Source organism: Salmo trutta, chromosome 24 (genome assembly GCF_901001165.1).
Source record: "Salmo trutta chromosome 24, fSalTru1.1, whole genome shotgun sequence".
NCBI lineage: Eukaryota > Metazoa > Chordata > Actinopteri > Salmoniformes > Salmonidae > Salmo > Salmo trutta.
In genome coordinates, this window is record NC_042980.1 from 46,773,906 (window position 1) to 46,799,674 (window position 25,769).

A 25,769-nucleotide genomic window follows, 5' to 3' on the forward strand; every position below is an offset into this window, starting at 1 on the left:
GTAGATTATACACTCAAAAGTGAAGATCGGGGTCTCAACAAGTGTTTTGTAACACGAGCTACAACATCCTCAGCCAACCTTGACATAGGTCACATATTAATAATACAAAATATTACACATTTAATAGATATGAGCTTAGAATCAATATTATTATTTTTTTTAGAAAAGAGTGTTTGCTATTTATCCCAATCCTAAAATAACCAGCAACAAGCTAGCTAACCAACTAGCAATTGATTGGCGAAGCTAAATAGGCAGCTAGCTCGTTTTAGCATTGCTGACGTCGGCAATTACAATCACTGGGAAATTGTGCTAGTTGCACATTTCAAAAACTAGATAAACTCCTAAAGTTAATATAAGTAACATTAAGGGAATATTTTTTTTAGAAACTAGTGTGTATACCTGCTGGTCGTTGGCATAACATCTCTGTCACGGAATGTATTCACAGTGCTGATGTGTGATGCGGTGTATAGCTAATAAAAAACAATGTGTTTCAATAGCGCGCTGATTTAGCTAATAATCAGGCTATCTAGCTAGCTAACATAACGTTATGTCTCCTTCGGCGATGTAAAGTCAGCGACAAAACTGATCTAAAATGTAGTTAAATAATGTTAGCAAGCAAAATGACAAAGTCAAATAAGACCAGCAAAATACTCACCGTCTGGGTTTGCAGTATTTATAACGCTAAACTGCTGCGGAGCAGTGATTTCCACGGAATAACTTCGCTAGCTAGCCAAAAAAAAAGCTAATTTAACAGTTTACTATCCAGGATATTCCACTGTCAGTCGACCAGAGTGTACAGTAAAAAAAAGACAACACTATGAAAACGTAACTAGCTACTCACGGACGCATAGAAGATCGCCTATGAATTGTATAATATGTCGCATAGGTTATTCCTTCAGACAACAACAAACCCATTTTCATGATTTCACAATCACTCTCTCTGTTCAGCTAGCTTCTTGAATTCCTCTCACACACCCACACGCCAAGGGACGTGATGACGTGTTGACGTTGCGAGAAACCGCGTCTCCATGAAGCTAGCCGCAATTGTGGAATTTACGCTTTGCCTTCAGAATAAAAGGCCACAACTGAAAATGATTAAACAGATAGAAATAATGGAATCATGCCATATTTGGACTAGATAATGCGAAACAAGGTCTGAATGTTGTTAAACAAATTTCAACAAAAGACGATCTTTAGTTAAATTCAAAGTAAAAAAATATGTTGAAATTGTACTGCGGCTGTATGGGACTGTATTGGGGGCCTACTTATACACTGTACAGCCTAACCTATTGTGCACCCATTAAATGGGGTATCAACCTACTCAGAGACATTCACTTTTGCTCTTATTACAAGACTTTGGCTGTGGGAATTCACCTTTCCAGTCAGTCTATTGTCTGTATCGAACATTCATATTCCACTGTGCACACTGGCTCACACAATCCCCAGATAGCATATGAACACGTCATTGGCCATGAAAATGTTTTTTTTTAAATAATTACACGAAATTAGCTTTAAAACAAAACATTTTCTCTCAGCCTCATGACCAAATGTGTTGAATAGCAGGAAATTAGCTCAGTGATTCTTGAAAGTCGGGACAATCCTTGTCCGGCAGGAAAATTAAATTTTATGGTTGAAAAAAAAAATACTTTCTTGCATTATTTGTGCTTAAAATGTACATTAAAGGAATTTTATAAGGAAACATTTTTTGGGGGGAATTTTCTAAATACTTTCAATCTATTTTGTTTCCATGTCGACTCTATGCCTTGAAATGCCCTTGTCCTGAGCAAATGATCCCAATTTCAAACTCTCCAAAAAATGGCAATAATGGATATTAACTGATGTTATTTCAATAATGGATATTAACTGATGTCATTTCAATAATGGATATTAACTAATGTTATTTCAATAATGGATATTAACTGATGTAATTTCAATAATGGATATTAATGTCATGCTCTGACCGAGCAGAGCTGCATTTTTCTTGTTTAGTTAGGTCAGGGTGTGATAGGTGGGTGGGCATTCTATATTTTCGTTTTCTATGTTTTGGCCAGGTATGGTTTCCAATCAGAGGCAGCTGTCTATCGTTGTCTCTGATTGGAAGCCATACTTAGGCAGCCTGTTTTTCATGTGTTGTTGTGGGTAGTTGGTTTCCGTTTTGTCAAGTCTACCTGACGGAACTGTTGGCTGTTGGTTTTGGTTAAGTGTTTCATTAAAGAAAAGTATGATCACTCTACACACTGCACCTTGGTCCCCCTTATATGACCCCTGTTACAATTAACTGATGTCATTTCAATAATGGATATTAACTGATGTCATTTCAATAACGAATATTAACTGATGTTATTTCAATAATGGATATTAACTGATGTAATTTCATTAGGCTACCTGGGGCGGCAGGTAGCCTAGTGGTTAGAGCGTTGGACTTGTAACCAAAAAGTTGCAAGATTGAATCCCTGAGCTGACAAGGTAAAACTCTGTCGTCCTGCCCCTGAACAAGGCAGTTAACCCACTGTTCCTAGACCGTCATTGTAAATAACAATTTGTTCTTAACTGACTTGCCTAGTTAAATAAAGGTAAAATATATATATTTTTTAATTAATGGATATTAACTGATGTCATTTCTTGCAATATGTCACGCCCTGGACATAGAGAGGGTTTTGTTCTCTATTTTGGTTAGGCCAGGGTGTGACTAGGGTGGGCATTCTATGTCCTTTTTTCTATGTTTTGTATTTCTTTGTTTTGGCCGGGTATGGTTCTCAATCAGGGACAGCTGTATATCGTTGTCTCTGATTGGGAGCCATACTTAGGCAGCCTGTTTTCCTTTGCGTTTTGTGGGTGGTTACTTTCTGCTTAGTTCATGTTCCTGATAGAACTGTTTAGCTGTCGTTCGTGGTTTTGTTGGAAGTGTTCTATTAAAAGTTAATGATGAGCACTCACCACGCTGCGCCTTGGTCTACTCCTTTCGACGGCCGTTAAACAATAACCCTCTGTGACTTTAAAGAATATTTCTCTCAAAAACTAAAAGATGTGTCCGGAGATTTGGTAAACTCCTTCAGATTTGTCTAAATTGAGTCAGGAATAAGCAGGGCCAGCTATACCATAAGGACCCTTTGTTCATGTCCTCATTACATGTAGTGAAACAAGACCACTCATGGTCTGGAAAGTTCTCTACTTTTAATAGATTTAAACAAACCATATTGGAATCAACATGGTCAACAACCATAAGCTGTAAACTCCATCTGCCTGATAGAATATGAAACATTTAATTAGGTTTAAGAGTCAGAAAACAATTGAGGGAGAAAAAAAATTGCTACTGTGTATATTACTTCGTAAAACATAAACTCCGTCAGACTTTTGTCGAAAGTCAATTCCGTCAGATTGTGCATACCGTCCCCCGAAATGTAGAGTCTGTATGTTTGAAAAGGTCTTTTTTTTTACCAGGCTACATTTATTGTGGTAGCATATAGTACAACAAAAAACATAAAGATACTGGATTTCCACCTGAGACCACTCATATCTGCACTGACAGAGTCCACCTTGTAGAGTCCACGCTTCAAGATTGTTTTGATCACGCAGACTGGGATATGTTCCGGGTAGCCTCAGAGAATAATATTGATTTATACGCTGATTCGGTGAGTGAGTTTATAAGGAAGTGTATAGGAGATGTTGTATCCACTGTGACTATTAAAACCTACCCTAACCAGAAACCGTGGATAGATGGCGGCATTCGCGCAAAACTGAAAGCGCAAACCACCGCATTTAACCATTGAAAGATGACCGGGAATATGGCCGAATACAAACAGTGTTGTTATTCCTTCCGCAAGGCATTCAAATGAGCGAAATGTCGGTATAGGTACAAAGTGGAGTCGCAGTTCAACTCTGCGGCAGGCAGGCTCTGGGTCAGGCAGAGTGGTCAGGCGAGTGGGTACAGGGTCAGGACAGGCAAGGGTCAAAAACCAGGAGGACGAGACAAGAGAAACTGGGGAAAAGCAGGAGCTGAGACAAAAAAACGCTGGTTGGCTTGACAAACAAGATGAACTGGCAACAGACAAACAGAGAACACAGGTATAAATACACAGGGGATAATGGGGAAGATGGGCGAACTCTGGAGGGGGTCTGGAGACAATCACAAAGACAGGTAAAACAGATGAAATCAAATTGTATTTGTCACATAAACATGGTTAGCAGATGTTAATGCGAGTGTAGCGAAATGCTTGTGCTTCTAGTTCCGACCATGCAGTAATATCTAACAAGTAATCTAACCAAACAATTTCACAACAACTACCTTTTACACAAGTGTAAAGGAATGAATAAGAATATTGACATAAAGATATATGAATGAGTGATGGCCGAACGGCATAGGCAAGATGGAGTAGATGGTATAGAGTACAGTATATAAATATGAGATGAGTAATGTAGGGTATGTAAACATTATATAAAGTGGCATTATTTAGAGTGGCTAGTGATACATTTCAGGGTGTGACACTTTGAGATGTGATGTTACTCACCATGGGAATTCGCTTGAAATCACAAATAGAGAACCAAGTGGAAGCTGTGTTGATATTCATAAGCACATCTTATGGCATTTGTGTTAGTGTAGGACTAATTCTATATTTTGTAACACTTGTATAACGACAATTATTTCCTAACAGTATGTCATTCATTACAGTATTTGTCAAGGAGTGCCTAACCCTTCTCTCAGCCTCAGGACACGCAGGCTTTCGTTCAATCGCCATTCTACCACACCTTTGTTTACTAATCAACTGCTCAACATGACCAGGAGTTGTAGAATCAGGTGTGGTAAGACAGGTCTGGAACAAAAGCCTGAACAGCCCTGATAGGTACAGAACAGCCCTGATAGGTAAAGAGCAGCCCTGATAGGTACAGAACAGCCCTGATAGGTACAGAACAGCCCTGATAGGTATAGAACAGCCCTGATAGGTACAGAACAGCCCTGATTGGTACAGAACAGCCCTGATTGGTACAGAACAGCCCTGATAGGTATAGAACAGCCCTGATTGGTACAGAACAGCCCTGATAGGTACAGAACAGCCCTGATTGGTAAAGAACAGCCCTGATAGGTACAGAACAGCCCTGATAGGTACAGAACAGCCCTGATAGGTACAGAACAGCCCTGATTGGTAAAGAACAGCCCTGATTGGTAAAGAACAGCCCTGATAGGTACAGAACAGCCCTGATTGGTACAGATCAGCCCTGATTGGTAAAGAACAGCCCTGATAGGTAAATAACAGCCCTGATTGGTACAGAACAGCCCTGATTGGTAAAGAACAGCCTGCAGGTGGTATAGAACAGCCCTGATAGGTACAGAACAGCCCTGATTGGTACAGAACAGCCCTGATAGGTACAGAACAGCCCTGATAGGTACAGAACAGCCCTGATAGGTACAGAACAGCCCTGATAGGTACAGAACAGCCCTGATTGGTACAGAACAGCCCTGATAGGTACAGAACAGCCCTGATAGGTACAGAACAGCCCTGATAGGTACAGAACAGCCCTGATAGGTAAAGAAGTGCTTTTCTTCAGTCACTTTATTCTACATTATCTTGTAAATAATTTATGGGTATATGTTGATGCTTTGTGTAGTCTCCAGGAGCTTGCTCCCTTATCTTGTTAAAAAGAGATCAGGGAACATTTTCATTTTCTCACATATTGGCTCAAATGGGTTGCTGTTTTTCCATTCCCTCTGGAAAATAACTTATTTAAATAAATACTGATTAAAACATTTATGTTTGCAATTTGTTATCGTTGGGTATCTTTAATACTGTCACATGTATGATTTCACACAGTTAAAGTTCACTAATATTGTGTAAACTTCTTCAGAATTGTAATCTGTGGATGTCACTGAGTAGGCTGATGCCCCATTTCATGGACCCAAGATCCACAGGTAAGGCTGTACAGTGTACACAGCAATATGAATGTTCAATACACAGTAGGCTGACTGATGAGCTTAATGTGGCTCATTTCACACTGTTTTCAAAGTCCAGCAATAAGAGCTAAGACCATAATATATATATATATATATATATATAATTGTGTCCTGTGTATGTCACTGAGTAGGCTGATATGCCCATTTCATGGGTGCACAATCCATAGGTTAGGTTGTACAGTGCATATAAGTATGCCCCCAATTCAATGGTGTAGTCTAATGCATCCACAGTGGGATTTAAACCGTTTTTTCAGTTTATTAACAAAATAATTAATTATCGTATTTAACTGTAAATTATGTAACGACATTATAACCTTGTTTAGCAGTATCTACCCCAAATATGTATCCGTTTGCATCGCTTTCAATGGGAGACCTTTATTTTGAAGGCAGAACTCAAATCCACTATTGTGGCTATTTCTTATTGTGGCTAGCTTCACACAGGTGCACAATTCCTCCACCACCCTTGAAGGCAGCCTCCTATCTGAAAGAGTCAGTACCATTGAGTATCCTTGGGATGTCCTTACCCTAAACCCTAACCTTAAACCCTACCTTAACCTTAACCTTAATCAAAACCATAACCCTTACCTAACCCTGACCCTAACCTTTTTAAAAGTCAACTTAAATTGAGAAGGGACATTCACCCATGAGTTTAAAAACACATTTGCCGTTAAGCTAGTGGCCAATCTTCCTAAAAGGGCTTAATTTTTTTTTAGACACCCCTACCTGAGGTAGAACAAAACACAACCATCTCTTCACATTTATGGAATGGATGGTTGTGTAAAAATATTTTACTGCTAAAGTGGTTAAATTGACAGAAATGGACAAGTTAGCTGTTCAAGCTGGTCAGGCCCCAGAACTACAACCACTACTGGCTACCTTGTCTCCTCACGCTGTTAGAATCAACCTTGCACACTTAAGTTTCAGTGTACATACAGCACCTCCAAAAAGTATTCATACCCTTTGACTTATTACACATTATGTAACAGCCTGAATTGCAAAATGGATTAAATATATTATTTTCTCTCCCGCCCATCTACACACAATATCCCATAATGACAAAGTGAAAACATGTTTTTAGAAATGTTAGCAAATTTCTTGAAAATGAAATATGGAAATTTCTCATTTACATACTGTAAATATTCACACCCCTACATTGTAGAAGTACCTTTGGCAGTGATTACAGCTGTGAGTCTTTCTGGGTAAGTCTCTATGAGCTTTCCACACCTGGATTGAGCAACATTTGCCCATTATTCTTTTCATAATTCTTCAAGCTCTGTCAAATTGGTTGTTGATCATTGTTAGACAACTGTTTTCAGGTCTTTTTCCATAGATTTTTTAAAGTAGATTTAAGTCAAAACTGTAACTCATCCATTCAGGAAGATTCACTGTCTTCTTGGTAAACAACTCCAGTGTAGATTTGGCCTTGTGTTTTAGTTTATTGTCCTGCTGAAATGTGAATTAATTCTCCCAGTGTCTGGTGGAAAGCAGATGGAACCAGGTTTTCCTCTAGGACTTTGTCTGTGCTTAGCTACATTCTATTTCTTTTTTATTGGCTTTTTTACGATGACAAGCATACCCATAACATGATGCAGCCACCACTATGCTTGAAAATATGGAGAGTGGTACTCAGTAATGTGTTGTATTGGATTTGCCTCAAACAACACTTTGTATTCAGGACTGAAACATAATTTCTTTGCCACATTTTTTGCAGTTTTACTTTTATTGCCTTGTTGCAAACAGGATGAATGTTTTAGAATGTTCTTTTCACTCTGTCATTTAGGTTAGTATTGTGGAGTAACTACAATGTTGTTGATCCATCCTCAGTTTTCTCCTACAACAGCCATTAAACTCTGTAAGTTACAGATATTTGTGTGTGGAACAGAGATGATGTAGTCACAAAATCATGTTAAACACTATTATTGAGTCCATGCAATTTATGTGACTTGTTAAGTACATTTTTACTCCTGAACTTCTTTAGGCTTGCCGTAATTTAGGGGCGGCAGGTAGCCTCGTGGTTAGACAGTTGGGCCAATAACCAAAAGGTTGCTAGATAAAAAATCTGTTGTTCTTCCCCTGAACAAGGCAGTTAACCCACTATTCCCCGGTAGGCCGTCATTGTAAATAAGAACTTGTTCTTAACTGACATGCCTAGTTTAAATAAAATGAAGGGATTAAATACTTATTGACTGAAGCCTTTTAATTTTTAATGAATTTATACATTATTTCACTTTCACATTATGGGGTAGTATGAAGGCCAGTAAATTCAAGCTGTAACACAACACAATGTGGAAATAGGTCAAGGGGTGTGATTACTTTCCGAAGGCACTGTGTTTGCAAACGCTACTAGAGAGGCCGACTGTTTTATCACAGGCTGCTTTCCTATAACTTGGTTACGCAGCTGTGAAGCTTGTGTCGTAAAAAGCCTTGTTACATTTCACAGAATTACCCATTGTTAATATGCTGTGAAAGTGAACCTCTATTTGGCTTCAGGTATGCCAAACACAACAGAGGCATGGCGGTGCCACTTAATACAAAATGTATATTTACATGTCATCAACCTCCATCAAATGGTATTATGGGAGCCATATTGGATTTCGGACGCCATATTGGATTTCGGACGCCATATTGGATTTCAGGCAAAATACATGGTAGCCTGAAAGATAATAATCTGTGTTGGCCCCTGACTTAATAACAAGAGTATGTGCTAAAGATGTACACCCTTCAAGGAATCTTGGACCCCCACAAAATACATAAAATGTGGGGTGAGTGAGGATAAAACAGAGGAGGACTGTAGAAAACATTTTGAGCTCAATTAATAAAACCATAGGCCAACATTACATCGTTGTTTGTTTTATAGCCTATCCTTATCAAACGAACTGAGAAATCGACACCATCTAAACCCTTTGGGATTTGTTGCTGCAGGACAGCGCTAGTTGGTTCATGAACAAATGAGATCCCAGAAGGGATCTACCTGCCGCCTGGTTAGAGAGTCACCTGCTCCCCTACGTGGAGACAGTTCAGCATGATCAACAGGTGTGCCGCTGCTCAGGTAGGCTTGGCTTGTTGTCATGTTAACACAGCAATGCTGCTATAACACCAGACAACAGAGTTGTGTGGGCAGCTTACACTTTTACTCCCTTATTACTACCAGGTACCTCTGCTGGACCATCAGGGTGAAGGTGAAGGGAAGACCAGAGAGGGCCTATGACTGAGGCAAAACCCCTGACAGATTAGATTAAAAGGCAGAATGAACCGATGGGCGAGGGTGTTCAGGTGGCATCGGATGCAGAAGGAGGATGATGAAGTAGAGGAGAAGAAAGAGGAAGGGGAAGATGAGAAGAAGCTTCCGGCAAAGCCCAAAGTGAAGTAAGAAACTTGGGCAAAACATGACGGATACATGATAGCATAGACACAATTGATTATTTAATAAGTTATAACAGTATAGATGCTTTCTAAGCTCTAGATTGATGTTGTTGAATGTTACTCTTTAATCTAATCACCTTTACTAATGTTTATTTTTTAACCTTTATGGTTATTGTTGATGTTATTATCTCACTTCGCTTCAGCAACAGTGGCTTTGCCATTCCTGCTAATAAATCTGATCTGAATGTGAATCATCCAAGATGTTTCTCTCTCTGTCCATCTCCTGATCAGCTGGACGGAGTGGGTGGTTGACCCATCAGAGGAGTTTTATTATGGATGGCTCCAGGTCATGATCTTTCCCATCTTCTACAACTGGATCCTTATCATCTGTAGGTGGGTGTCTCAAATATATAATAATAATAATAATTATATTTAATTTCCCTAGCTCAATATACGTTTTAGCATTGTAGTATAATTTCTACTGGTGCCGATGGTCAAAAATCCACCTGAAATAATAAATAGAACTCACAGAAACCTGAAACATGTAAACCGATTGAAATGTAATTTTGTAGATATTTGAAAATGGAATTTCACCTAATTTTCTAGGACATGCTTTAAGGAAATAGAGGATGAATTCCTGACATTGTGGCTCACGTTGGACTACTGCTCCGATCTCCTGTACGTGGCTGATACCATCATCAAATTTCGCACTGGTAAAGATTTCTTTTTTTACATATAGGAACTGTGTGTGGTCTGCCAGTGGTGGGTTAGAGATAATCTTTTGTCATTATTGTACTTATTAGATCACGATCCACAGTGGTATTTTAAACAGCTATTGAACACGCCAATTGACATGTGTGTTTTTCGATTCCGCGTTTGGTTAATGATGATTGTCCCTCATTAGACACTGTAGACACGGAAGCCAATATCACTTGCTCAAAATCTCCAGAATGAATCTAAGATAAGTAATCTGTTTTTTTCGGTGAATGTTTTGTTGCGCTATTTTACATCTAAGGTGTTTGGTGCAGTATTTGCAAAGTTTTGTCTTATGTAAACAAAGTCGGTCTGCTGGGCAGGTCTGTTTCACTGTCTAATGCTATTGGATAGAGAGCAATCACCGCAGCTGTTCACCCCATGTTAGTGGGCAAATTAACATTGTCAAATCAAAACCCAACCTTCATTTACCTGTTGTAACACACGGATGTTCCTATCTCAGTTTTAGACGAGACTTTTTGACCAAAATTATCCTATTTACACCGGCTGATTTACTTTTCTTCTCGGTTTTGGTTAAAGACCAAGTTTTGTTTATTCGTTGTGTCAAAGTAGAATTCCAAAAGGTATTGGTGGGTCACAGCACAGAATTGTATTTATTTAATTAGACAAATCAGTTAAGAACAAATTCTTATTTACAATGACGGCCTACCCAGGCCAAACCCGGATGACGCTGGGGACAATTGTGCGCCGCCCTATGGAACTCCCAATCACGGCTGGATGTGATGCAGCCTGGATTCAAACCAGGGACTGACGCCTCTTGCGCTGAGATGCAGCTCCTTAGACTGCTGCGCCACTCGGGAGACCCAATTTTTCTGGGGAACAGACAGGCATTTGCTCCTGGGTTCATCTTAATATGACTTTTCACTGTCACAGATTTGTATTTAGATCCTGTGTGACTTGTCTTACGATTATATAACATTTCCTATTCAGATATTTCCATTGCTGTGATATCATAACTATGCTTTGATACATCTAGAATTTTGACACTAGAATAATAGTTTCCGACTCATATTGATGCCACATTGGCTGTTTCAAAGGAATTCGTTGCTTTTTAAAGGCAGCTGCTCTTTAATGCTCTGAAAAGCATGTGAAAAGCCCATGTGGAGAGCCCATGTGAAGAGCCCATGTGGAGAGCCCATGTGAAGAGCCCATGTGGAGAGCCCATGTGAAAAGCCCATGTGGAGAGCCCATGTGGAGAGCCCATGTGAAGAGCCCATGTGGAGAGCCCATGTGAAGAGCCCATGTGGAGAGCCCATGTGAAAAGCCCATGCGGAGAGCCCATGTGGAGAGCCCATGACTGAATTCTGTAAGAGGATGGAGAGAGAGTTAATGACTTCCTTTTCTTTCGTTGATGACTCCAAGGCTTAGTTTAGTTATGAAATACCATATTTCTATTTCTCTGGTGATATGAACTTAACTCTGACCCAGACTGTATCTGTGCTGTGTTGCCCCTTGCAGGTTACCTGGAACAGGGCATCCTGGTGCAGGACAGGGAGCGTCTGAAGAAGCGTTACCTCTTCTCCTCACGTTTCCTGTTGGACCTGGCCTCCCTACTGCCCACTGACCTCCTATATCTGTACTTCGGCATCCACCAGCCGCTGGTGAGGGTCAACCGCTTCCTCCGCATCTCCCGGCTCAACGAAGCCATGGATCGCATGGAGACCCGCACCTCCTACCCCAACACATTCCGCATCTCCAAGCTTATGCTCTATATCTTCGTGCTCATCCACTGGAACGCCTGCATCTACTTCGCCTTGTCCAGTTACATCGGATTCGGGGTGGACCGCTGGGTTTACCCCAACATCTCCGACCCTGTGTTCGCCCCTGCGAGGCACCAGTACATCTACTGCTTCTGGTTCTCTGCGCAGATCTTCACCACGGTGGGCGACACGCCACTGCCCGACCGTGAGGAGGAGTACCTGTTTATGATCGCTGACCTGCTGATCGCCGTGCTGGTGTTTGCCTCCGTCGTGGGGAACGTGGGGAACGTCATCACCAACCTCAGGGACCGAGACAACGTCTTCTTCCCCAACCACGAGCTGGTGAGGGGTCGGGGCCAGAGCATTGTTTTCTCCTCTATTTTATAGTCAGGGTCGGGGGGGGAGCCTTAGTTTTTCCTAGCCACTGTGCTTCTGCCTCTACATTGCTTCCTCTCTGGGGTTTTAGGCTGGGTATCTGTAAAGCACTTTGTGACAACTACTGATGTAAAAAGGGCTATATAAAATAAATTTGATTGATAGCTCTGTTGCCTTTTCCTTAAAAGAGTTTACCTTGTATTCTCTGCCACTGGCAATATACTTTCTGAAGGATCTTGGGATTTGTGACATACCTGGCTAATCCTACTTTATTTAATTCCAGGTCAAAGGTTACCTGCGCAACAGGTACATCAGCAAGCAGTTGCGTAACCGCGTCAACGACTGGTACCAGCACCTGTACATCAACCGTAAGATCACGAGGGAGAACGAGATCCTGCAGCAACTTCCCGTCCAGCTGCAGACGGAGATCGCTGTGAGCGTACATCTGCCAACGCTCTCCAAGGTCACCATCTTCCAGAACTGTGAGACCAGTCTGCTGGAGGAGCTGGTGCTCAAACTCATCCCACAGGTCAGAGGTCAAGGCTTAAGTGGACAATCTGCAGTTGCTACATCCGTTTATTTTTGGACTTATAAATGTAAAAATATATACACCCATTGATTCTTGTAGAATAAAACTTACTCCGTCGGAACCCAAAATGTAAGCTTCTTTTACTTCTTTAACTTTGTTTGTGAACAAAGTAAATGTAAATAAACTACATTTAGCTGACGCTCTTATACAGAGCGATTAGGGTTAAGTGCCTTGCTCAAGGGGACGTCGACAGATTTCACCTAGTCAGCTCAGAATCAGCTACTTTTCAGTTACTGGCCCAACACTCTTAACCACTAGCCTACCCGCTGCCTATTTAACCATGGTTAAAAGTATCACTTTGATATCATGGATGGCCAGTCATTTCTCCAGCCCCATCCCTTAGCTGTTTACAAAATTAGTGGTGGGGTATCAGCTTTGTTCTTTTTCTAACGGCAGATTGTCCCTTTAAAGCCGGGTGTAATTCTTGTTATGTCTGCATAGTCAATGGCGGTTGACATGTATATGACTGCTAACTTTTAACTAGTGCTAGAGAAAAATATTTCAGTTGAACATTACTTTGCTGTTTTTGCGCGACTGTAGCCATGACTTCTCAGACATGTCCTCTTGCCTGTAGGTGTATAGTCCTGGGGAGTATGTGTGCAGAAAGGGGGACGTGGGACATGAGATGTACATCATCAAGGATGGGAAACTGGCTGTGGTGGCAGACGATGGCGTCACACAGTTCGCTGTGTTGAGTGACGGCAATTTCTTCGGGGAAATTAGCATCCTGAACATCAAAGGTGAGAAAGAGAATAATACAGCACATTTATAGCATGTCCCTAACATTCCAACAATCTAACATTCCAACATTCCAGCATTCTAACATTCCAACATAATGTGTCAGTGGACAATCATATCCCTAACATTCCAACAATCTAACATTCCAACATTCCAGCACAATGTCTCAATGGACAATCATATCCCTAACATTCCAACATAATGTCTCAATGTACAATCATATCCCTAACATTTCAACACAATGTCTCAATGGACAATCACGTCCCTAACATTCTAACACAATGTCTCAATGGACAATCATGTCCCTAATAACCCAACACAATGTCTCAATGGACAATCATGTCCCTAATAACCCAACGCAATGTCTCAATGGACAATCATATCCCTAACATTCCAACACAATGTCTCAATGGACCCACAGTATAGACTGTAGAGCAGAAGTCAAGCAAATGAAATGTCAAACTGCCTCACACAAATACAACATTCCTCATCCTCTGACAGGAAACAAATCAGGCAACCGTCGGACAGCCAACATCCGCAGCATCGGCCACTCAGACCTGTTCAGCCTTTCCAAGGAGGACCTGACAGACGTGCTGTCTGAGTTCCCAGCTGCCAAGAGACACCTGGAGGAGAAGGGCCGTCAGATCCTCACTAAGATGGGCATGTTGGTGGAGGCCGCGGAAGGCGAGGAGGAGCAGGAGGAGGAGAAGGTGGAGGTCAAGGTGGAGAGACTGGAGGGTAACCTGGACACCCTGCAGACCAAGCTGGCCCGTCTAATGGCAGAGCTGGAGTCCAGCAACCGCAAGATCCTGGCTAGGGTGGAGCAATTGGAGCTAGAGACAGAGGGCTGGGAGGACAACCTGCCTGAGGAGGGAGGGGAAGAGGGAGGGGAGGTGGAGAGAAGGGACGGGGTGGGGATGGAAGTTGAGGGGAAGCGAGGAGAGGTGGAGGGAGAGGAGCAGGCGAAGGGGACTGAAAGAGAGGATGAGGGAAAGGATGAAGGATATGGAGAGGAAAAAGGAGGAGAGGGAGGAGAAACAAAAGAGACTGAGAGAAGAGGACAGGAAGACATGTAGAGGACAATAAGGGAGAGGACAGGAAGACATGTAGAGGACAATAAGGGAGAGGACAGGAAGACATGTAGAGGACAATAAGGGAGAGGACAGGAAGACATGTAGATGACAATAAGAGAGATGAGGACAGGAAGACATGTAGAGGACTAAAGACCAGGTGGGGAAGCAGGACTAAAAACCAGGAGGAAAAGCAGGAATAACAAACCAGGATGGGGAGCAGGGCTAAAGACCAGGATGGGAAAGCAGGAGTAAAGACCAGGAGGGGAAGCAGGAGTAAAGACCAGGAGGGGAAGCAGGAGTAAAGACCAGGAGGGGAAGCAGGAGTAAAGACCAGGAGGGGAAGCAGGAGTAAAGACCAGGAGGGGAAGCAGGAGTAAAGACCAGGAGGGGCAGCAGGAGTAAAGACTAGGAGGGGCAGCAGGAGAAAAGACCAGGAGGGGAAGCAGGAGTAAAGACCAGGAGGGGAAGCAGGAGCAAAGACCAGGAGGGGCAGCAGGAGTAAAGACTAGGAGGGGGAGCAGGAGAAAGACCAGGAGGGGAAGCAGGAGTAAAGACTAGGAGGGAAAGCAGGACTAAAGACCAGGAGGGGAAGCAGGAGTAAAGACTAGGAGGGGAAGCAGGACTAAAGACCAGGAGGGGCAGCAGGAGAAAAGACCAGGAGGGGCAGCAGGAGAAAAGACCAGGAGGGGAACAGGGACAAAGGAAAAATAAGATGTGGAGCAGTAGAGAGGAGGGAGGATGACAGACAGGGATCAAGGGAAGGAGAGAATGGGATGTGTGTAGAGAAAGTAGGGCAGTGGCTAATGCAGCAGAGGACTGCAAAAAAGAGCACAAATATACGTCAACATTGACAGGACCAATGTACCTCGATGACAACAAGTTCCCGAACCCTGATTGGTTTGAATGGTGTCAGCAATTTTTACGTTGTATTCTTTTGAACTTAACCACAAGAATTGGGGGGTTTAGAGTACAATATAGATAGAGAACAATAAACAGAACCAAGTCAATAACTACATTTTGACAATAATTCTGATAGAACCTTATAGTTCCAAGCTTCCGATTGGCTACCACTATTCTATTATCACTTTAATACTTAAATGCTGAAAATGAGCTACAACAGTTATACAGCTGAAGTCGGAAGTTTACATACACTTTAGGGTGGAGTCAATAAAACTTGTTTTTCAACCACTCCACAAATTTCTTGTTAACAAACTATAGTTTTGGTAAGTGGGTTAGGATGACACAAGTCATTTTTCCAAAAATTGTTTACAGCCTGATTATTTCACTTATAATTCACTGTATCACAATTGCAGTGGGTCAGAAGTTTACATACACTAAGTTGACTGTACCTTTTAACAGCTTGGAAAATTCCAGAAAATGATGTCATGGCTTTAGAAGCTTTTGATAGGCTAATTGACATAGTTTGAGTCAACTGGAGGTGTACCTGTGGATGTATTTCAAGGCCTACCTTCAAACTCCATGCCTCTTTGCTTGACATCATGGGAAAATCAAAAGAAATCAGCCAAGACCTCAGAAAATAAATTGTAGACCTCCACAAGTCTGGTTCATCCTTGGGAGCAATTTCCAAACGCCTGAAGGTACCACGTTCATCTGTACAAATAACAGTACGCAAGTATAAACACCATGGGACCACGCAGCCGTCATACCGCTCAGGAAGGAGACGCGTTCTGTCTCCTAGAGATGAACATACTTTGGTGTGAAAAGTGCAAATCAGTCCCAGAACAACAGCAAAGGACCTTGTGAAGATGCTGGAGGAAACAGGTACAAAAGTATCTATATCCACAGTAAAATGAGTCCTATATTGACATAACCTGAAAGGCCGCTCAGCAAGGAAGAAGCCACTGCTCCAAAACCGCCATAAAAAAGCCAGATTACATTTTGCAACTGCACATGGGGACAAAGATCATACTTTTTGGAGAAATGTCCTCTGGTCTGATGAAACAAATATTGAACTGCTTGGCCATAATGACCATCGTTATGTTTGGAGGAAAAAGGGGGAGGGTTGCAAGCCGAAGAACACCGTTCCAACCGTGAAGCACAGGGGTGGCAGCATCATGTTGTGGGGGTGCTTTGCTGCAGGAGGGACTGCTGCACTTCACAAAATAGATGACATCATGAGGAATGAAAATGATGTGGATATATTGAATGCAACATCTCAAGACATCAGTCAGGAAGTTGAAGTTTGGTCGCAAATGGGTCTTCCAAATGGACAATGACCCCATGCATACTTCCAAAGTTGTGGCAAAATGGCTTAAGGACAACAAAGTCAAGGTATTGGAGTGGCCATCACAAAGCCCTGACCTCAATCCTATAGAAAATTTGTGGGCAGAACTGAAAAAGCGTGTGTGAGCAAGGAGGCCTACAAACCTGACTCAGCTACACCAGCTCTGTCAGGAGAAGCTGCCCCAACTTATTGTGGGAAGCTTGTGGAAGGCTACCCAAAACACTTGACCCAAGTTAAACAATTTAAAGGCAATTCTACCAAATACTAATTGAGTGTATGTAAACTTCTGACCCACTGGGAATGTGATGAAAGAAATAAAAGCTGAAATAAATCATTCTCTCTACCATTATTCTGACATTTCACATTCTTAAAATAAAGTGGTGATCCTAACTGACCTAAGACAGGGATTTTTTATACTAGGACTAAATGTCAGTAATTGTGAAAAACTGAGTTGAAATGTATTTGGCTAAGCTGTATGTAAACTTCTGACTTCAACTGTATATAATAGTCATTGCAATCAAACATTCATCACAGGAGGTTGGTGGCATCTTAACTGGAGCTTGTGTTAATGGCTGGAGCGGAATAGATGTGGAATGATATAAAACACATGGTTTCTATGTGTTTCTATGTGTTCGATGCCGTTCAATTTGCTCCGTTTCAGACATTATTATGAGCCGTCCTCCCCTTATCTGAGATTTATATATTTCAACAAACCTATTTGAAAGGCACATATTTCTTGAATGTATTGATTGGATGTTTCCAGTTAGGAACTTCACCTGGTGTTGAATTTCTGTCAGCCATTTTTTCTGTCTGGCATGTCATGTATAAATGTTTGATTATCCAGGGTTGAAGCAACATTATATGGCTACGTTCTCTTTTAACTTATGTAGTAAAATGAAGGCGTATTCCTGTAAGTGTAAATGGACATGGTCCCATCGATACATCACAGCAGATGTAACTCTGGGTCTTCCTTTCCTGTGGGGGTTCTCATGAGAGACAGTTTCATATTAGCGCTTGATGGTTTTTGCGACTGCACTTGAAGAAACTGTCAAAGTTCTTGAAATGTTCCATAATATGGACATGGTATTTAACCAAATAGGGCTATCTTCTGTATACCACCCCTACCTTGTTCACAACACAACTGATTGGCTCAAATGCATTAAGTGTCAGGCGGCTCAAGGAAGCAGGAGGGGTGAAGTCAGGCACAGGAGACACAAGTCCGTGAACACACGTTTAATAAGTATCCACACTTGTCCAAAACAGGTAGGGCAGGGCGACAATACAAAAGCCCATAAACAGCCCGAACACAGTGTAGGGACGCAGCCCAAAACACTCTGCATAAAACACACAGGCAGAGGAAAAACACCTGTTCCCCAGACTAACGTCCTGACGCAAAATAATCACACACAAAAAACAAACCTACACAGAAAGACTACATAACCCCCCCACTAATGAACTAATACAAAACAGGTGCGTACCTAACCAACAGAAAATGAAACAGAGGATCGGTGGCAGCTAGTAGGCCGGCGACGACCACCGCCGAGTGGGGCGCCACCTTCCGTCGATGTTGTGACATTAAGAAGAAAATAAATGAGCTTTTAACAAGGCACACCTGTTAATTGAAATACATTCCAGGTGACTACCTCATGAAGCTGGTTGAGAAAATGGCAAGAGTGTGCAAAGCTGTCCATCAAGGCAAAGGGTGGCTACTTTGAAGAATCTCAAATATAAAATATATTTTGATTTGTTTAACACTTTTTTGGTTACTACATGATTCCATATCTGTTATTTCATAGTTTTGATGTCTTCACTATTATTCTACATTGTAGAAAATCGTACAAATAAAGAAAAAACCTTGAATGAGTAGGTGTGTCCAAACTTTTGACTGGTATGTATATACAGTATACACCACCTCTTTCCATAGAGTGGTCATATTATTTATTTTGTTGGCTGTACCGTTCGGATGCTATTGACATTTTCGTGAGAAGACTGATTTTTGGGATGTCTCCTGTCTCCTGGTCTGACAAACGGCCCTGTAAATTGAGACACAGCCCATAAAGAAAAAAGATATCTCTATTTTAAACATACACTACATCACTAGAGCCCTGATGAACTACATTAACCACATCACTAGAGCCCTGATGAACTACATTAACCACATCACTAGAGCCCTGATGAACTACATTAACCACATCACTAGAGCCCTGATGAACTACGTTAACCACATCACTAGAGCCCTGATGAACTACATTAACCACATCACTAGAGCCCTGATGAACTACATTAACCACATCACTAGAGCCCTGATGAACTACATTAACCACATCACTAGAGCCCTGATGAACTACATTAACAACATCACTAGAGCCCTGATGAACTACGTTAACCACATCACTAGAGCCCTGATGAACTACATTAACCACATCACTAGAGCCCTGATGAACTACATTAACCACATCACTAGAGCCCTGATGAACTACATTAACCACATCACTAGAGTCCTGATGAACTACATTAACCACATCACTAGAGCCCTGATGAACTACATTAACCACATCACTAGAGCCCTGATGAACTACATTAACCACATCACTAGAGCCCTGATGAACTACGTTAACCACATCACTAGAGCCCTGATGAACTACGTTAACCACATCACTAGAGCCCTGATGAACTACACTAGAGCCCTGATACATAGACTGAGATCTATGTATCAGACTACCGTGTCTCTCCTCTTCAGACAGATCAGACTACCGTGTCTCTCCTCTCTTGACAGATCAGACTACCGTGTCTCTCCTCTTCAGACTGAGATCTATCAGACTACCATGTCTCCTCTTCAGACAGATCAGACTACCGTGTCTTTCCTCTCTAGACAGATCAGACTACCGTGTCTCTCCTCTCCAGACTCAGATCTATCAGACTACCGTGTCTCTTCTCTTCAGACTCAGATCTATCAGACTACCGTGTCTCTCCTCTTCAGACTCAGATCTATCAGACTACCGTGTCCCGGAGAGGGGAGAAGGCACACATTGCCAAACCCTGCTGAGATACCGAGGCCGTAGCCAAGGCAATCTCACCCTCCCTCAAACTTCTGTATTAAACTCAAAACGCACCAAAGCCCTGAGTAGCCTGTATGACTGTGTATGCTTGTACAGGTAGACTGATGGAAATCGAGTGTTGCAGAAACTTTTGTATGTCCCAGCTATGTACACATTCCTGTCTCCTTTTCACCTTTCACCATTCTATATACTTATATTCTATATAAATTCTACACTGTATATAGACTTTTTTGTTTTCTTTTGTTCTACTATATTATTGACTGTATGTTTTGTTTATTCCATGTGTAGCTCTTTGTTATTGTATGTGTCGAACTGCTTTTGCTTTATTCTTGGCCAGGTCGCAGTTGCAAATGAGAACTTGTTCTCAACTAGCCTACCTGGTTAAATAAAGATGAAATAAAATTAAAAACGAAAAAAATTCTCATACCCAATCCCAGTCTAGATCCCACATTGTTATGCTGTAGTTATACTGCCCTCACCTGGTCCCCGTACATACTATTATGGAAATAAATGGAAATAAATGTGATATATGCAAATATAGCCTCCCTGTCCTTTCTCTGCAGGGTTCTACAACATTAAATAATACGAGTATTAAAAATATACTTTTATTACAACTTAATGGAAAATGTGATGTTCCAAACAAAATGATTTGACTTTATTTCTTAAATCAACTTTCTAGTTGAGTACTGTGTGGTAAGATGCATAAACTGGTGCTGATATGTGCAATCTGCTGTAGGGTGGTAGGCATGTGGGTAAAGGTGGTAGGCATGTGGGTAAGGGTGGTAGGCATGTGGGTAAGGGTGGTAGGCATGTGGGTAAGGGTGGTAGGCATGTGGGTAAGGGTGGTAGGTATGTGGGTAAGGGTGGTAGGCGTGTGGGTAAGGGTGGTAGGTATGTGGGTAAGGGTGGTAGGCGTGTGGGTAAGGGTGGTAGGTATGTGGGTAAGGGTGGTAGGCGTGTGGGTAAAGGTGGTAGGCATGTGGGTAAAGGTGGTAGGCATGTGGGTAAGGGTGGTAGGTATGTGGGTAAGGGTGGTAGGCATGTGGGTAAGGGTGGTAGGCATGTGGGTAAGGGTGGTAGGTATGTGGGTAAGGGTGGTAGGCATGTGGGTAAGGGTGGTAGGCATGTGGGTAAGGGTGGTAGGCATGTGGGTAAGGGTGGTAGGTATGTGGGTAAGGGTGGTAGGCGTGTGGGTAAGGGTGGTAGGTATGTGGGTAAGGGTGGTAGATATGTGGGTAAGGGTGGTAGGCATGTGGGTAAGGGTGGTAGGCATGTGGGTAAGGGTGGTAGGCATGTGGGTAAGGGTGGTAGGCATGTGGGTAAGGGTGGTAGGCATGTGGGTAAAGGTGGTAGGCATGTGGGTAAGGGTGGTAGGCATGTGGGTAAGGGTGGTAGGCATGTGGGTAAGGGTGGTAGGCATGTGGGTAAGGGTGGTAGGTATGTGGGTAAGGGTGGTAGGCGTGTGGGTAAGGGTGGTAGGTATGTGGGTAAGGGTGGTAGGCATGTGGGTAAGGGTGGTAGGCGTGTGGGTAAGGGTGGTAGGCATGTGGGTAAGGGTGGTAGGTATGTGGGTAAGGGTGGTAGGCATGTGGGTAAGGGTGGTAGGCATGTGGGTAAGGGTGGTAGGCATGTGGGTAAGGGTGGTAGGTATGTGGGTAAGGGTGGTAGGCGTGTGGGTAAGGGTGGTAGGTATGTGGGTAAGGGTGGTAGGCATGTGGGTAAGGGTGGTAGGCGTGTGGGTAAGGGTGGTAGGCATGTGGGTAAGGGTGGTAGGTATGTGGGTAAGGGTGGTAGGCATGTGGGTAAGGGTGGTAGGTATGTGGGTAAGGGTGGTAGGCATGTGGGTAAAGGGGGTAGATATGTTGGTAAGGAGGGTAGGCATGTGGGTAAGGGTGGTAGGCATTTGGGTAAGGTTGGTAGGCATGTGGGTAAGGGGGGTAGGCATGTGGGTAAAGGTGGTAGGTATGTGGGTAAGGGTGGTAGGCATGTGGGTAAGGGTGGTAGACATGTGGGTAAGGGTGGTAGGCATGTGGGTAAGGGTGGTAGGTATGTGGGTAAGGGTGGTAGGCATGTGGGTAAGGGGGGTAGGCATGTGGGTAAAGGTGGTAGGTATGTGGGTAAGGGTGGTAGGTATGTGGGTAAGGGTGGTAGATATGTGGGTAAGGGTGGTAGGTATGTGGGTAAGGGTGGTAGATATGTGGGTAAGGGTGGTAGGCATGTGGGTAAGGTTGGTAGGCATGTGGGTAAAGGTGGTAGGTATGTGGGTAAGAGTGGTAGGGATGTGGGTAAGGGTGGTAGGCATGTGGGTAAGGGTGGTAGGCATGTGGGTAAGGTTGGTAGGCATGTGGGTAAGGGTGGTAGGCATGTGGGTATGGGTGGTAGGCATGTGGGTAAGGGTGGTAGGGATGGTTACAGGTGTTATTATTCATTGCGTACGTTAGTGGATAACTTCAGCTGGTCTGTCTGCGTGTAGCGTGCAGAGGGAGGCACAGTGTGTTCGTCGGTGTGTGTGTAGGCCGGGTTAGTGATGGAAACCAAGCTGGTGAGGCGTGGGTGGTGAGACGCGGGTGTCGAGACGTAGGTGTCGAGACGTGGGTTGTAGAGTGTGTGTGCCCGCGGGTCAAACAGAGAGTGTGTATTTTTCATCTTACAGATCCTGTGAAGAAACACACTCATCACAACAACCGTCATCCCCAGGGCTGCACACAGTCCCGTCAGCACGTACAACACAACCGCCTCTACACCTACTGGGGTGGATACAGGCACGCAGCGGGTGTGTGACGTTCCGGCTCCGTTCAATGCGTTCACACACACTCCATATCTCCGTCCCGCTTTGAGCCCGAACACACTGGCCTGGCGTGACCAGGCACTCACGCTGCCGTTACTGAACACGCTGCCGTTCTCTCTCAGCGCCCACACACCAAACTTAGTCACAGCCGAGTAAGGGGCGCACCAACGTACCCTTACAGCCTCAGGCCATACTCCCCACACCTCCAGTGCCACCACAGGGTCAGGGGTCACAGAGGATGAAGTCAGGCCAGGGCAGCGGCAGCTCTGCCCCTTGGCCTCCCTGACCTCTGGACAGGGTCTCTGCAGGTGCAAGCAGGGGTCAAAGTCACACAGATTCTCCTTTATGAGTTTGCCTCCTTCCTCCTCCTCCTCCTCCTCCTCCTCCTCCGTTCCTTCCTCCTCTTCTTCTTCTTCAGACTCATCGTCGTAGTCGCCCTCGTCACCTATGAACAGATGAGGGGGAAGGGTGGGCATGCGAGTGGGGCGAGGACAGCAGGGTGGCTTTTTGGGGGCGCGAGATGGTGCTGGAGTTGTTGCCATGGGGGTTGTCGCCACCGGTGATGTGACTGTGTGAGAGGTGTGCGGCTGGGTGCTTGAAGCTTGAGGAGCGACTGTTGCACTGGTTACTACTGTTGTCATGGCAGCGGTGGTCTTGATGGTCCCTGCAATGGTCGTCACGGTCACTGTTTCTAGAACTCTCTGTGTGGAGCTCCCCAACCTCTCATATCTGTAAGCACAGCAAACATAATATATATTTACTCTGTATTGAAGATAATGGTAAGAAAAATGCGCAAGCTCTCTGGGCTGTCACTCCAGTTCTAAACTAGATTCAGCCTGAACTCCATTCATATCCGTCAGACCTATGACTACAGCTCTCTGGGCTGTTACATTTAGACCTCCCGAGTGGCACAGCGGTCTGAAGCACTGCATCGTAGTGCTAGAGGCGTCACTACAGACCCTGGTTTGATCCCCGGGCTGTATCACTACCGGCCGTGATCGGGAGTCCCATAGGGCGGCGCACTGTTGGCCCAGCGTCGTACGAGTTTGGCCGGGGTGGTAGGGCCCGTCATTGTAAATAATAATTTGTTCTCGACTGACTTGCCTAGTTAAATAAAGGTTCAATATTTGTATTTTTGTTTTAAACACCACTCCAGTTCTAAACTGGATTCAGCCGTTCATATCTATCAGACCTAGACTGAAGCAGTGGATGTTAGAGCTACTCACCTGTCTGTAGGAATGCTGTCGGAGATATGTCCGTCTGGACTGCTAATGTCTGTAGGAATGCTGTCCGAGATATGTCCGTCTGGACTGCTAATGTCTGTAGGAATGCTGTCCGAGATATGTCCGTCCGGACTGCTAACGTCTGTAGGAATGCTGTCTGTGCTAGCGTGGATGGTTGTGGGTGTGTTCGTCTCACTGGCTGTCGGTGTGTTTGGAGTGATGAAGACTGGAGTCTGGTCACCTGCAGCTGTTGTCCAAATGACACACACAGTGAAGGCCCAGGTAGACGTCAGGTAAAGAGGTGACATCTCACTGAGAACAACAACACACAGTCCCAACCCAGCCATCAGCAAGCTCTTCAACAGAAAGATAGATTCAGCACTAAGAGGTTTAACAGCAGAGCTATGGCAGTAAAGACATGGGTCACACACACACACACACACACACACACACACACACACACACACACACACACACACACACACACTTACCAACACATCCTCATTGTCCTGCTACCATACACTCTTGTTCCAGATTGTTCCTAAATGAAAGATGAAGGTAGCGAGTATTGTGACCCGTGGGAGAAGTTGTAGGTCTACAATGAAGCTATACGGAGCCGTGTTAAAGCCGTGTTCTGTCTGGTCCTCTTGTGTTTTATACCCTTCAACGAGACAGAAGAATGAGGGGGCTGCTGCCTACCAGGGTAAAAACTGGGAGTGTTACTTGATTACACATACATTTTTCACGAAGATTGCACTTACACAGAGAGAGAGAGAGAAGAGAGAGAGAGAGAGAGAGAGAGAGAGAGAGAGAGAAAGAGAGAGAGAAAGACAAAGAGAGAGAAAGAGAGAGAAAGACAGAGAGCGAGAGAGAGAGAGAGAGAGAGCGAGAGAGAGAGAGAAACTCAGATATGATATATGGGCACACTCGTTTACAGTTGTTGCTTAGCGATGTGAAGTCACATTCCAGGTTCCCATCGCCACGGACACACAGGCCTAAGAACATCCTAGAATACTCCCTCCTGCATAACTAAGACACAGCTCATACTGATTACAGATTCGCACAAACGCACACACGCACGCACGCACGCTCGCACGCACGCACGCACGCACGCACGCACGCACACACACACACACACACACAGGTCTTATCTGGTCTCGGGGCGTCAGTGACTCAATCATCAGACCCCTAGGCAGCAGAGAGCAGATGTATGCTCCAAGACTTCCTGACGGGCAGCCCCCCAGGTGGTGAGGTTAGGCAACATCACCCTCAACAACTCAGGGGTAAATGCTCAGTCCCCTCCTGTACTCCCTGTTCACCCAAGACCGCGTGACCGCGGGGGGGGGGGTAGAGTCCAACACCATCATTAAGTTTGCAGACGACACGACGGTGGTAGGCCTGATCACAGACTACGATGAGACAGCCTATAGGGAGGAGGTCAGGGACCTGGCAGTGTGGTACCAGAAAAACAATCTTTCCCTCAACGTCAGCAAGACAAAGAAGCTGATCGTGAACTACAGGAAACTACAGGACATCGACGGGCTGCAGCGGAGCGAGTCGAGAGCTTCAAGTTGGGTCCACAGCACTAAAGATCTATCATGGTCCACACACACCAACACAGTTGTGAAGAAGGGCACGACAACGCGTCTTCGCCCTCAGGAGGCTGAAAAGATTTGGCATGGGCCCTCAGATCGTCAAAAAGTTCTATCTACTATACCACTGAGAGCATCTTGACTGGCTGTATCACCGCTTCGTTGAAAGCGCTACAGAGGACCTCTATACCAGGCGGTGTCTGATGAAGGCCCTAAAAATTGTCAAAGACTCAAGTCACCCAAGTCATAGACTGTTCTCTCAGCTACCGCACGGCAAGCGGTACCGGAGCACTAAGTCTGGGA

At 43.9% G+C, this 25,769-nt stretch overlaps 3 protein-coding genes across 3 annotated transcripts in view; 1 reads left to right on the top strand and 2 right to left on the bottom strand.

The window, feature by feature from the left end:
• Positions 1 to 1,004, bottom strand: part of LOC115161408 (FTS and Hook-interacting protein homolog) — a gene marked incomplete in the record, with an annotated part of 75,277 nt that extends 74,273 nt beyond the window's left edge. The window contains 1 exon segment of the mRNA XM_029712373.1: positions 656 to 1,004.
• Positions 1,005 to 9,194: 8,190 nt separating this feature from the next.
• On the top strand, positions 9,195 to 19,850 carry cnga4 (cyclic nucleotide gated channel subunit alpha 4). The gene is made up of 9 exons (XM_029710729.1): positions 9,195 to 9,313; positions 9,602 to 9,703; positions 9,917 to 10,023; positions 11,543 to 12,126; positions 12,443 to 12,688; positions 13,323 to 13,488; positions 13,988 to 14,448; positions 18,856 to 19,449; positions 19,785 to 19,850. Exons 1-9 carry the CDS (start codon positions 9,195 to 9,197, stop codon positions 19,848 to 19,850), a joined length of 2,445 nt encoding a protein of 814 aa, XP_029566589.1.
• Positions 19,851 to 22,023: 2,173 nt separating this feature from the next.
• Positions 22,024 to 24,624, bottom strand: LOC115161414 (leucine-rich repeat neuronal protein 4-like). Its single transcript, XM_029712385.1, has 3 exons — positions 24,366 to 24,624; positions 23,878 to 24,186; positions 22,024 to 23,380 (listed from the first exon to the last, which is right to left on the bottom strand). The coding sequence occupies exons 1-3, from the start codon at positions 24,377 to 24,379 to the stop codon at positions 22,285 to 22,287; spliced, it is 1,419 nt and encodes a 472-aa protein (XP_029568245.1). The 5' UTR covers positions 24,380 to 24,624; the 3' UTR covers positions 22,024 to 22,284.
• Between the last annotated feature and the right edge of the window lie 1,145 nt (positions 24,625 to 25,769).